We start from the raw sequence: 13,637 nt of genomic DNA on the forward strand, positions 1-13,637 counted from the left end.
TGTCTCCTGAGGTCTTTTTGGCACTGGGTGGAATTGACAGTAATATTTGACAGTGCTCTAGAAATCTCACACAAAGATATGTTTCCTTTTGCATTTTAAGGTCTTATAACACATAAAACATCAATGTGATAAAAAAAACTTCACAAATGCAAAATGACTGCCATTAATGAATGGCTACCTAATTAGTGAGTAACCCGGAAAAAATGTTGACAAAGTTTATTAAAAGCATTTGTCACAAGCTAATATAGGTATACTCGGTATCTTTTTAACATACTTTCAGGATTTCAGAGGAATACATTCAAGAAGAAAAAGGGGACAATTTTAATTTAGACTTTATCATGTTTTAAAAGAGTACATTCCACCAACAGTTTTGAGACCGTCTATCAGTTGGCTGCTTCAGACTCTACTGGACTTTTATCTAAGATAGCCATAGAAGATATATAATGTCTTAAAGGCAAAATGAGAACAGTAGTCAAAATGTGAGTTTAATATCATGAGTTTATAAGGAATGATTTTGTTACTGTTTGCTCTCAGCTGTCTTAAATTATCTTAAAAGTACCCAGTTTTCTGATACAGAAAAAAAATTTTGGCTAATGGCAGTTTTTGTAGATGACTTCAGCCCTTAATCTGATGTACAAAAGTAACTGCCCCTGTTAATACTCGTGGTTCACCACAATACTGGCTACACCAAAGGGTAAGGCAGAAGATACAGAGTCAGACAAAGATTTAATTCTAGTCTGCACCCTACCTTGTGAAACTACGGCGAGAATATTACTAAGGCTTTATTAAAGGAAGGTTTTACTTAGAATTTAGACTTAACCTAATAGAAGTGTTGTGAGGGCTACAGTATACTACATTACTGTCCTACTTGAGCAATTCTAGGTTTTTATTGGTTACCTAATGAAGTTAGGAGAAACTGAAAGTAGAAATGGCTTAAATTCCCAATATATTTCACAGTGTCTTTTTGGTGAAATAAGATATTCCGAGCATTTCTTGCTTGTTCTGTGGTTTATTCTTTTAGATACAGTGATAATATATTTTATGTAGGACATGTAATATGTATTAATTAGACTTCTTGGGATTACATCTAACCATTTAAAATTAAAATATAAGTGGAAGTTAGTGGCAGTTATTTAGCCTGATTCAAACTGGTGTGCAGGCTTTTGGATATGGTTTTTTCCTTTATAAAGTTCTATAATTTCACAGATATTTTTGACTAGAGTTAGTCAAGATTTTTTGGTGCAGTATGCCCTCAGAAGAAGGCCTTAATATTTCAAGGGCTATTTTCAATATTCAGATTGAAAGTTTTGTTTTTGTTTTTCACTTAGTCTCCCAAAAGTATTCTGAGTGACTACTGTGACTGAGAAGGCTTTTAAACAGTGCCTGCCTTTTGCCCTTATTTGATCACCTCGTCTTTCTAGACTCCCCATAGCCATATACCACTTCCTCCCACTTGGTTTACGTTGGAGACATTTCCAATTTCAGAACCTTGTCAAAGTCTTTCCTAGCAAAAACCTACATTTTCTTTTAGATTTGGAGTCGATCGAAATTAGGATGCCCTCAGAGGAGAGGCTCACTTTTGTCTTGGAATGTGCAGCTATTTTAGCAGCAGCCTGATACCCCAGGCCCAGTTAGTTAGGCATTGAAAAGATGTGTTTAATCACAAACTTAAGCTGTTTAAGATTGTGTGCGTGCGCTTGTGTGAGCACACATGTATGCACGCACGGGCATGCTTATGTGAGCATCTTACTCATCCACTATGCAGAGGTAGAGCAGCTCTGGAAACAAAACTACCGATTGCAGAAAGGTCCCTGCTTTCCTCCAACTAGTATGGGGGCACTTAAAGCTCCAGCCTCACTATTCAAAATGTGATCTGCCTGGACCAATAGCATCTGGGTCTTAGGGTAGCTTATTAAATATACAAAATCCAAGCCCCACCCCAGACCTACTGAATCACAATCAAGAATCCTAATGTGGTTCCATAGGCAGTTTAAGGTTGGAGAAGCCCTGGTCTATAGAAGTATGGTTCACAGGCAGGTGTGTGATCCTGAGGAAAGCCTTTGTTTTCCTTCTCACGTAAATCCAAGGCACAGTCTACATGGGGGGAATCACTGAATTTAGTGCTGATAATCCAAAGTGGGTCAGAGTGCACATTTATCTCCTAATTCAATTCCTTAAAAACTATTGAGGAAGGTGCGCTCTCTCCCTTTTCTATCTTTTAACACCTTAATGTTTCATTTTAGTATTTTTCATTGTTTAAAAAGCCAGTTCAGAGTGTGGGCAATGGTAAAGCCTCAAAAAGAGCCCAGGTGAAGCCTCACCTCCCCACACCCTGAAGGCTCTGTGTCCTACTGAGGACGGAGGAAGGGACCGTTGGAAACAGCTGGGGGAGATAGACTCAGGAACAGAGAAGTTAATAATGGAAGAAGAGGAAACAAAAGTGGCCAAAATAGGTCGAAAAGCCTCTCAATGATGACAAATGGCGGTAAAAGGTCAGGGGCAGAAAAACAATTGTCAAGTGGTGTCAGCTACTCTTCCCTCCCCCGCACTCCAACGCCGCAAACAGCTAAGAAGCTTTCTGGCCAGGAGCTGAGGTTTGCTGTCGAAAGGAAAAATGGGTTTGGCTTTTTCTCCCCGAAAATTGTCTCGGCTTGAGTTTGGGACAGCTGGTCGTCAGCCTGTCCTGCCCAGGCCGCCCGCGCCGGCCTTGCTTGCGGCGCCCTGCTGGAGGCCGCAGCTGGTGCCCTCCGCAGCCAAGGCGCCCAGCCGGCCTCGAGGGGCGCAGGCCGGGCTCAGAGCTGACCTCGCGGCCCTCCGCGGCGCCGCTCTGAAAGTGTAGCACGGGCGAAGCTGCCAGTCTGGTTAACCCCTCTCAGCCCGTGCTCGGGAGCCCCCGCCCCGCCCCGCCCCGCCATGTCCCCAGCGCCACTCTCCCTCGAGGAGCTGCCCCGGCCCGGGAAAGGCAGACACGCTCGCTCGACGGCAGAGGCTCCAACGCGCCGAAGTGCCCAGGTGTTGCCCCTGGGGTCTGCGCCAGACGCGGCTCAGTCTCCCCAGCGGAGCCCGCCTGCCGCTCGGCCAGCTCGCGGGGCCGAGCCGAGCTCTGGCGCTGCGCTCCTCCTCCCCGTTCCCGCGCGGCTCGGCTTCCCGGGGGAAAGCTGCGGGAGGGCAGGTTGGGAAGTGCAGGGCCGCGGGAGGCAGCTTTGGGCAGATAAAGCCTCCGCCGCTCTTGCTTCTAGGCCGAGGACCGGGCTTGTCCGCTGAGCCAGTACTGGGAGATACCTTTTCCCTACACCTCAGGGTCGCTTTAGGCCTCCTGCTATTTATTTGTGGCAACATCCTTTAAATTGATTCTTTTTTCTATTCCTCCTTAAATTCTTCCTCCTTTCAAAATTACTGGCATGGATTCTTTTTCTCCCCTCCAGATTATATAAACATCACACACACACACACACACACACGCACAAAGTCTTCAGCAGCGATTACTGTGTTGACACCACTTCCACTCTGTCTCCCCAGATCAGCGCTTCTGGCGAACCCATTTGCACGGGGACTCGGCCCTCTCTTTTCCTGGCGAGGCTTTTGAACTTGTCGCCAAGCCAGTACCTCCGAGAGAAGGAAGTGCAGTGGGAGGCGAAGGACGCGTGACGCCTGCCCCCAGTTAGATGCTCTTCAGATAATCTGCAACCAAGTTCGCTGATAAAATATTTAGTAAAGACCCGGTAAACATCACTGCAAATACATTAAGGCACTTCAGCCCGACAGCTTATGATTATTTCAAAACTTAAAAAGGAGATCATAGATTGTCACTGTTTCTGTGCTCAACCAAGAAACCGAACCTTCCCGAGGTGGGTGGATTGGTGGGTGAGTTGCTGCCTTTCGCCCCCTTTTCTCCCCTCTCCTGCCTATCGCTGCGGCTCTCAGCAGCAGTGATTTATTTATTTATGTGTGTAGTTAAAGAGTGGGGGTGGGGGGCGCCGGGGACAGGCAGGACCTGCTCACAAAGCAGCGGCTCAGGTGTTGTGTGCTTCTGTATTAACTGGAAAAGACAGACTCTGGAACTTTTACAGGGCGAGAAGAGGCCACCGGCTCGCGCTTTGTATACTTTGCACTTGAAATCGTTACATTCAACTGAATATTTGGCTCATTCAGATCCGAAAAGTCTCCTAGCATCGCTGAATTCCCTCCTCCGCCCCTCCGCTCTAAAGAGGGGAAGGGGAGGGGAAGGTAGGAAATGTTTAGTAAATTGCACATCTTTGAATCTTCCTAAAGCAGTGGTCACAAAGCTTAAAGGTGACACAACAGTGCTCACGTAAACCAACACACATTCCCCACCCCCAAGCCAACAATAAAATCATCCCCTTCAATTTGCCATGATCGTCGCGACCAGGAGCCAGGTGATTATCCTAATTAATGTCTATCTAATTAAATTACTGTCAGCAGTTAACCAATGGCAGGAGCCGTTTCATCGGCTGCACAAGCAGCAAGATCAAAAGTGAGCCTTTTCTGATTGCTGCATAGTGTCAATTGGCCAATCTCTTCTCCCAGGGAAAAAAAAAAGTAAATCAAACCTTTGAGAAGCATTTGCTGGTTGAAGTGCTTTCTGTCTAGTGTGGGGGTCTGTGGATTTCTAGTTTATGATAAATAGGACTTTAAAAACCAGGGACGGGAGGGCGAGTGTTCAGGTTCTAGAGCTATGCAGCTGGAGCACTGCCTTTCTCCTTCTATCATGCTCTCCAAGAAATTTCTCAATGTGAGCAGCAGCTACCCACATTCAGGCGGATCCGAGCTTGTCTTGCACGATCATCCCATTATCTCGACCACTGACAACCTGGAGAGAAGTTCACCTTTGAAAAAAATTACCAGGGGGATGACGAATCAGTCAGATACAGACAATTTTCCTGACTCCAAGGACTCACCAGGGGACGTCCAGAGAAGTAAACTCTCTCCTGTCTTGGACGGGGTCTCTGAGCTTCGTCACAGTTTCGATGGCTCTGCTGCAGATCGCTACCTCCTCTCTCAGTCCAGCCAGCCACAGTCTGCGGCCACTGCTCCCAGTGCCATGTTCCCGTACCCCGGCCAGCACGGACCGGCGCACCCCGCCTTCTCCATCGGCAGCCCCAGCCGCTATATGGCCCACCACCCGGTCATCACCAACGGAGCCTACAACAGCCTCCTGTCCAACTCCTCGCCGCAGGGCTACCCCACGGCCGGCTACCCCTATCCACAGCAGTATGGCCACTCCTACCAAGGAGCCCCGTTCTACCAATTCTCCTCCACCCAGCCGGGGCTGGTGCCCGGCAAAGCGCAGGTGTATCTGTGCAACAGGCCCCTGTGGCTGAAATTTCACCGGCACCAAACGGAGATGATCATCACCAAACAGGGAAGGTAATACTGCATTCTTGGCTGCCGCCGCTCCAGGCGAGATCGGGGGCAAGCGCACCCAGGTTGTGACCGCCGCGGCAGCGATGATTTGGGGTCGGGAGCGGAGTGGAAGGCGCTCTGGTGCGCCCTAGGGTTGGCTGGTTTTGGAGAAGGGGAAAGTGGAAGGGATGACCACCACGGTGCTGTTGGTGGGGGGAACTCCGCTCTCGGAACGTGGTCGGAGAGGCCGCCAGTGGCCAGAGGAAGGCGAGAAAGAGGAAGAGCCCCCGGCCAGCGGCCGGGCGATGGGAGGGACGCATCAACGCCGGCATGCACGGACAGGTGGAGACGCAGGTCGCCAGCCTCGCTCTCCACCTGAGCAGTGATACCTGCCGACTCTCCACTCCAGCTCATCCGCCTCTCTCCCAGACTTGGGTCCCACTTCTTTTTCTCTCCCACCACCCCGTTTCTAATCCAGCAAAACATTCGCTCATATACGCTGCAAGAACAAGTTTTTCTTTGCTATCTGGCGCCCCGCTTCTTGCATTTAATCTTTAACATTTATGTTTCTTTTTTCCTTGTTTTCTCCCCCCCTTAATTTAAATAGGCGCATGTTTCCTTTTTTAAGTTTTAACATTTCTGGTCTCGATCCCACGGCTCATTACAATATTTTTGTGGATGTGATTTTGGCGGATCCCAATCACTGGAGGTTTCAAGGAGGCAAATGGGTTCCTTGCGGCAAAGCGGACACCAATGTGCAAGGCAAGTCCTTCCAATTAACACATTTTCTTGACACTTATTTAGGTGAGAATGATTAATTAAAGCCTTTGTGGACTGGCTCGAGCGACTTTTAAAACGATCGGCCAATGACTTCTAAAAGGAAACGAGGGGGACAGGGGGACAGACTGAGCAGTGAGAGGGGTGAGGATTATGCAAAAGCTATTTTAATCACCCCCAGTTAATAGGAAGAAAGATTGGCCTAAAAAAGCCCCAGATAATGGGCCTCGCAGTGGAGTAAGGGGTGTGTGTGTGTGTGTGTGTGTGTGTGCGCGCGCGTCCTACTTGGTGAGGAGTTGGGACTGGGCAGTGCCCGGGGTATATGTAAACAACATATATCTTTCTCTAGGAAATCGGGTCTATATGCATCCGGATTCCCCCAACACTGGGGCTCACTGGATGCGTCAAGAAATCTCTTTTGGAAAATTAAAACTTACGAACAACAAAGGAGCTTCCAACAACAATGGGCAGGTCAGTGGCTCAAGAGCTCGTGCACTCGCGCGCGCTCTCTCTCCTCTCCCACCCGTCCCTCCCTGACATCCAGTTCGTCAGTTTAAAGGAGCACGCGAAACTGGATACGTTTCTTTGCTTCATTAAAAGGACTTCAACAATTCTATTTTCATCTTTCAAATTTATATTAAATCTGTAAAGTTGTTCTCCTTGACACCACCGCCCCTCGGCCCAAATTGGGAGTTCCCGACCTTTCCAAGTATAAATACTGTTTGATTTTGAGAAGGAAACCCACAAGATCTGCAGGTTGTGAAAATCTTTGTTCCTCCTCCTTAAAGGAGGACTAGGAGAAGGGCCCTGAGGATGGGCGGTCGGGTTCCGCTTGCCTCCGGTGTCCCAGCGGATCCTCGCTCTCTGCCCCAGCCGGCCGGTCGCCAGCCAGGCCAGTCCCTCAGTCCGTTAGCCGGGCCTAGCGGGGCAGCGGGCTCCCCCCTGCTTCGGCCGGGCGCGCACATCCACGCGGACAGCGACCGCGTAACACGCCGCCCCGCGCTCCCCTTTCTCTCCGCCGGACAGATGGTGGTTTTACAGTCCTTGCACAAGTACCAGCCCCGCCTGCATGTGGTAGAAGTGAACGAGGACGGCACGGAGGATACCAGCCAGCCTGGCCGCGTGCAGACATTCACTTTTCCGGAGACTCAGTTCATCGCCGTCACCGCCTACCAGAACACCGATGTAAGGAGACCTAGGGGCTGGGCGCGCCGCGGACCGCACAGACATCCAGCGCACCCGCCGACTTCCCCGGGGCCATCCAGGGTTCATGCATGAGCAGCACTACCAGCTCTAACATCAGCAACAGCTGGCTCCGCTGCGCGTTTGAGGCGTAGGGCTGGGGGCCTGCTAGGCACCGTCCCTAAATACCAGGCGGGCGGGAAAATGCTTGCTATTTGTCTCTGTCGCGGGTCACCCGGGCCACCTTACAAGGGGCCAAGATTTCTAGGGCCTCTTCTTTTGGGAGTTTTAATTTGGTCCTCAAACTAGAACAGATTAAAATCTGTTTTTTTTTTTTTTTTTTTTTTTTTTTAGTCTCTCTTTCCTTTAGAAAACAAGCAGATTTCCCCCCGCATTATTCTTGGCAAGCTTTGGCATCTAAAAAAAAATTTTTTTTTTAAATCCCAGAACTGATGGCTGAAATGAACAAACATCACTGTTCTGGGAGATCAAAAGAACATACACATTATTTTATGTGAAAACTACAATAAATCAAATTACTGAGGGCTATGGAATGAATTTTCTAGCACTTGAACCTCTTCAGTATTTGCAAGTCTGCAAAAGCTGATTTTAGTCGCAGATTTGACTGCTAGGAATGATGATAGGGGTTTTTTGTGTTTGTTTGTTTACTTAAATGAAAATATCAGAAAGAAAAACATGCATTTATTTAAAAATAAAATCTGATTTTAAGTTGTAATTTGCAATTTCTCAGGTTGTGAATCAGAGGAGATCAACTTTTTAAAAATATACTGAAACGGTTAAAATAGGCAACATTTGACGATGAATTCAAGTTCCCCTTAAAGATTTTTGTCTACGTGTACTGTGTGTAACAACCTTTTAAAAATGTGAGTTTGAAACAATTTAGAACACATAGGAGAGCTAATTGAAAGCAATCCTTTAGTTTTAGGCATCATTAATTTAAATATGTTCCTTGTAACTTTCATGATACTTTCTCTTTTTTTCTTTCCTTCCATTCCCTCAAATTTTTCAGTTAGGAAAACCTTGCTATTTAATAGAATTGTAGGCCTTAAGCTCCTGTAAAAGTGGCAGATGACATATTCTCAAACACCCAATCTTCCTGTGTGGAAGGTGAGATCACATTCATTCTTTTTTCTCTTTCCCAGATTACACAATTGAAAATAGATCATAATCCCTTTGCAAAAGGATTTCGGGATAATTATGACACGTAAGTAATTTTGTACCTTCCTTCTCAAATAGTTGTGGAATTGGGCTTTAGGTCAAAGGTGGATTATTGTGTACAAAGCTTTTGGAAACTAGAATGTGTGAAGACAGGGTTGTTTCAGAGATTCTCCCTTTCTTTTTTTATTGGCTCCCTGGTGACCTTATGGCTTGGTACTTGTGTGGTTTTGGTCAAAGTTTTCCTCGACCTATTTTTAGCTTTTCTGTGAATTACAAAGTTGTTGGCGAGCCTCTGGGGCTGGCTGGCTGACTGGGGAAGCTGCCCTGGTTCCCGGGTGCGGGTGCTGTATGTGGCACTGCAGATGCTCAGCTCAGATTGTCTGTGTCTGAAACGGGCAATTCTGCCTGAAAGTGCATGTGGCTCTGGCAGTTGTTACAGTCTCCTTGGCATATGTGACTTTTATTTACCCATTTCCAAGTTTGTGTAATAGCATTTCCTGTGCAAGTTTACCATGGACTGAATAAAAATGCGCACCCGCCACAGGCGAGTTCACGAGCAGAATCTCTGTTATGGTCATTTCAGGCTTTAGGAAGGACTCAGATGCCATTGCTTGTGTATTATTTATAAGCTTCAAAAGAAAAATATTTCCCCTTATCTTTTGTATCTAGGTGTGCTTTAATTAAATGTGTTGGTTCCCTTTTCTTCAGGCTTCCCTTACCTGTCTCTATCTCTTTTCTATCAAAAGGCTATTCTCTGGGGGCGAGGATAGGTATAAACTGAATGCTTTCCGGGCTTGTTCTGGCATTCTTATTCAGGGGCCAGTCACGGTGCCAGAGACTTCAGATAGTGCTCAGATAGTGTTACAATAGCAAAATCTAAATCTGGATTGTGCCCTCCTCCCTGGCTTTTTCTGACCAGAAAAGGGAAGGGTACATACATCTTAATTTCATGGCTTACATTGAGTGTCTGGGATAGAGCTAAAAAGTTGAAGCTATCTTTGAGTAGGAATAGATCAAATGTGTGGAGAAAAAGACAGCTGGCTGCCTCTATACCACCTCCAGGCAGATACCAACCTTTTCTCCTGATATTTTATAACAAATTAAAAAGAGAGTCTTGATATTACTGCTTATAATCATCATATATATCCCTCAAAAGTAGTCCAAAGGAAGCAAGGCTCATCAATATGATTCCCCAGAATAAAAACTTGGCTACTCTAGTCCTCACAATCTAAAAAGGTGTGCCCGGCACAGTGGAAAGTGTGTGGCCCAAGAGACCAGAGATGTTGGAGGAGAGTCCTGTAGATTTTGAGCTTTTAATTCTGTTGTGAACATCTGTTCAAAAGCATTTTATTTTGCACAAATCAGTTCAGTAATCCCAAGTGGGTGGGACCTGGGTGGGCATCTAAACTGTATCTTTTGCAGACTGCTTTTTTCTTTTTAAAATATTGTGGTGATAAACAGAGAAGATATTTGCACCTTGCTAGTTATGTTCCCTTCCTGCCTCCCTCTACTTCTCTTATTTGAAACTGGAATTAAATTTCAGTTGGGAAATTTTGTGCACTAAACAGAATGGAGCTGAGCAGCCACAGTCTAACTCTCACCTGCCCCTCCTTCTCTGGCTGCCTTCTGTTTGAAAAGCCACTTCCCTCTGATCTTAAGTCACTATAAATTTTTTACAAAAGCATCTTTACCTACACACACATAAAAAAAATCTTAGATTTTAAGAAGATAGGGAAGAGCTGAGTCATTTACGACACTCTCCCTCTCCCCTTTTATGTTGGTTATGTGGGCATGGCTCAATTTTGGAGGAATAGGGAGAACTATAAGAGTTCAGAGGGTACTAGGAGCTTGCTTGGCCACTCACCAGGGAATCTCCTCCCCGAAGGATTAAGGCCTGACAAGACTGAGGCTCTCCTTCAAAACAGTCTGTTGACTAAAGATTAAAACATTTATGTGTGAGCTAAATAAAAAGGGAGGCATGTGTGTATGTGTATGAGAAAACACTTCTACCGATCTTCATCCAATCCTTGGTTTCCTGTCAATTCTAATGGGATTTTCTAGGCCCAGGGCCTAAAGTTAATCCTTGATTATTTTATTTAAGGTAATCCCCAACAACACAATCACTGTCAGTGACTGGGCAAGTTATTTAACTTCCCTTTGCCTCAGTTTTCTCATCGGTAAAGTGGGATAATAATAGTACCTAACTCAGGATTGTTGTGAGTTAAATAAGTTACCATCTGTACAGCCCTAGAGACAACAGTGCCTGGCACATAGTCAAGCTCTGTAAGGGTTATCTATTGTTAGTGGTCCATTGCTCAGAGTAGGTTGATAACTGTACTGTAAGTTTGCCCCAAAGTTTTTGCCAGTAATGGATCAAAAGCTGGGGAGAGAAGGTCAGAGTAAAGAACATCTTTTCTTTGTAAAAAGAGATTTTTGATTGATGACTTTTTCCAAATAGTAATTCTTGTTTGTATTAGTAGAAGTGGGGATTAAAGGCTCACACAAGGGAAACAATAGACATTAAGTGTCTTGGAGGCTTCCAGCAGCAATCCTTGAGTTTTAGAACACTGGTGAAGGCCAGTTTTTGATGATGACTGCAAGGGGCACAGCAGTTTTTTCCTAGGAGTTTGTTAAACTACCTAGAGAAAGGAGAGAAATCACCTGAACAATCTAACGGACACAAGAGGTCTTAAAAGGGTGGAGGGGTGGGTGCCTTGTTTAAAAACTTCTCTCAGAAACTCCGACTGCAGAGGAAAGGCCAGCTGGGCAAATAGCATCTTAGTCCCTGGGTAAATCTGCCTTAATGTTGTGTACATATGTTGGAGAAGTGGGATTAGAGCCCCCTGCTTGTGCCCCTCTCTTGGTCCTCTGTACACTTTACAAGAGAGAGCAAGTGAAGAGGGAAGCCTTTCTCTTGATGTTCTGTCTCTTGCTCAGATCCCCTGCATAGACAAATTGGCCCCTTTATAATTCCACGATTTATTATGGAGAGGATACAGGTCTGTGACCTTTTGTGGTCTCCATCCTGGACGGCAAGCTACACACGGAGGGTGCGGGGGCGGGCGAAAGTGGAGGTGGCCTTCCTTTCTGCCCTTCCCCCTTCAAGGGACCTCTGCGCCACCCCTCGGTTCTCTCTCTCTCTCCCTGCCCCGCAGGATCTACACCGGCTGCGACATGGACCGCCTGACCCCCTCGCCCAACGACTCGCCGCGCTCGCAGATTGTGCCCGGGGCCCGCTACGCCATGGCCGGCTCTTTCCTGCAGGACCAGTTCGTGAGCAACTACGCCAAGGCCCGATTTCACCCGGGTGCGGGCGCGGGCCCCGGGCCGGGTACGGACCGCAGCGTGCCGCACACCAATGGGCTGCTGTCACCGCAGCAGGCCGAGGACCCAGGCGCGCCGTCGCCGCAGCGCTGGTTTGTGACGCCGGCCAACAACCGGCTGGACTTCGCGGCCTCGGCCTACGACACGGCCACGGACTTCGCAGGCAATGCGGCCACGCTGCTCTCGTACGCGGCGGCGGGCGTGAAGGCGCTGCCTCTGCAGGCCGCCGGCTGCACCGGCCGCCCGCTCGGCTACTACGCCGACCCGTCGGGCTGGGGCGCGCGCAGCCCCCCGCAGTACTGCGGCGCCAAGTCGGGCTCCGTGCTGCCCTGCTGGCCCAACAGCGCCGCGGCCGCCGCGCGCATGGCCGGCGCCAACCCCTACCTGGGCGAGGAGGCCGAGGGCCTGGCCGCCGAGCGCTCGCCGCTGCCGCCCGGCACCGCCGAGGACGCCAAGCCCAAGGACCTGTCCGACTCCAGCTGGATCGAGACGCCCTCCTCCATCAAGTCCATCGACTCGAGCGACTCGGGGATTTACGAGCAGGCCAAGCGGAGGCGGATCTCGCCCGCCGACACGCCGGTGTCTGAGAGCTCGTCCCCGCTCAAGAGCGAGGTGCTGGCCCAGCGGGACTGTGAGAAGAACTGCGCCAAGGACATAAGCGGCTACTATGGCTTCTACTCGCACAGCTAGGCCGCCTCTGCCCGTCCCGGCCCGGTCGCGGGCCCCGGACCCCCAGCAAGCCCCTCACAGCTCTTCCCCAGCTCCTCCTCCCCAGACCCCCACTTTGCGCACCCCTTCATTTTATTTGACCCTCGATGACCGTCTGCAGCGAATAAGTGCAGGTCTCCGAGTGTGATTTTAACCTTTTTTGCACAGCAGTCTCTGCAATTAGCACACCGACCTTCAACTTTGCTGTAAACCTTTTGGTTTTCCTACTCACTCTCCTTCTGTGAAGTTATCTTCCTAATAATCCTCCCCCACCTCGTCTTTTTCTCACCTCCTCCTTCTCTGTCTCTCGTAATGAAACTCTTCACCTTTAGGAGACCTGGACAGTCCTGTCAGGCAGCAGCGATTCCGACCCGCCAAGCCTCGGCCTCCCCATTAACCGTAGGATGTTGACTCTAGAACCTGGACCCACCCAGCGCGTCCTTTCTTATCCCCGAGTGATGGATGGATGGATGGATGGTAGGGATGTTAATAATTTTAGTGGAACAAAGCCTGTGAAATGATTGTACATAGTGTTAATTTATTGTAACGAATGGCTAGTTTTTATTCTTATCGTCAAGGCACAAAACCAGTTCATGCTTAACCTTTTTATCCCTTTCCTTTCTTTTCTTTTTCTCCTTCTCTCTCTTATTCTTTCTTTATCTCTTTGCTCTCTTTTTTAATTTTCTTGTGAGAGAATTAACAATATTCTAGGAGGTTCTAGAAACATGAAATACTGAGTAGTGATGGGTTTCTCACTTCTCCTCAATCCGTTGCATGAAATAATAACTATGTGCCCTAATGCACACAAATAGCTAAGGAGAATCTGCCCCAACACCTGTAAAGGATAGGTGTCTGTTCATAGGCAAGTCGATTAAGTGGCATGATGCCTGCAAAGCAAAGTTAACTGAAGTTGTATGTTTCCCCCCCTTCCTTCTAAATAGAATAGCTCCACATCAGCAATATTATTTTGCCTTATTTGTTTTTCCCCAAAGTGCCAAATCCATTACTGGTCTGTGCAGGTGCCAAATATGCTGACAAACTGTTTCTGAATATCTTTTCAGTCCCCCTCCACCTTTCTATGCTGTAAATCTTTGTAATGAATA

General features: G+C 47.7%; 1 protein-coding gene across 1 annotated transcript; it reads left to right on the forward strand.

The window, feature by feature from the left end:
- Positions 1-4,394: 4,394 nt before the first annotated feature.
- TBR1 (T-box, brain, 1) lies at positions 4,395-13,378 on the forward strand. The gene is made up of 6 exons (XM_012655841.1): positions 4,395-5,388; positions 5,972-6,126; positions 6,491-6,612; positions 7,168-7,326; positions 8,487-8,548; positions 11,658-13,378. The coding sequence occupies exons 1-6, from the start codon at positions 4,697-4,699 to the stop codon at positions 12,514-12,516; spliced, it is 2,049 nt and encodes a 682-aa protein (XP_012511295.1). The 5' UTR covers positions 4,395-4,696; the 3' UTR covers positions 12,517-13,378.
- The last annotated feature ends 259 nt before the right edge of the window (positions 13,379-13,637 follow it).

The sequence above is a fragment of the Propithecus coquereli genome, unplaced genomic scaffold (genome assembly GCF_000956105.1).
Source record: "Propithecus coquereli isolate 6110/MARCELLA unplaced genomic scaffold, Pcoq_1.0 Scaffold49, whole genome shotgun sequence".
NCBI classification, from domain to species: Eukaryota; Metazoa; Chordata; class Mammalia; order Primates; family Indriidae; genus Propithecus; species Propithecus coquereli.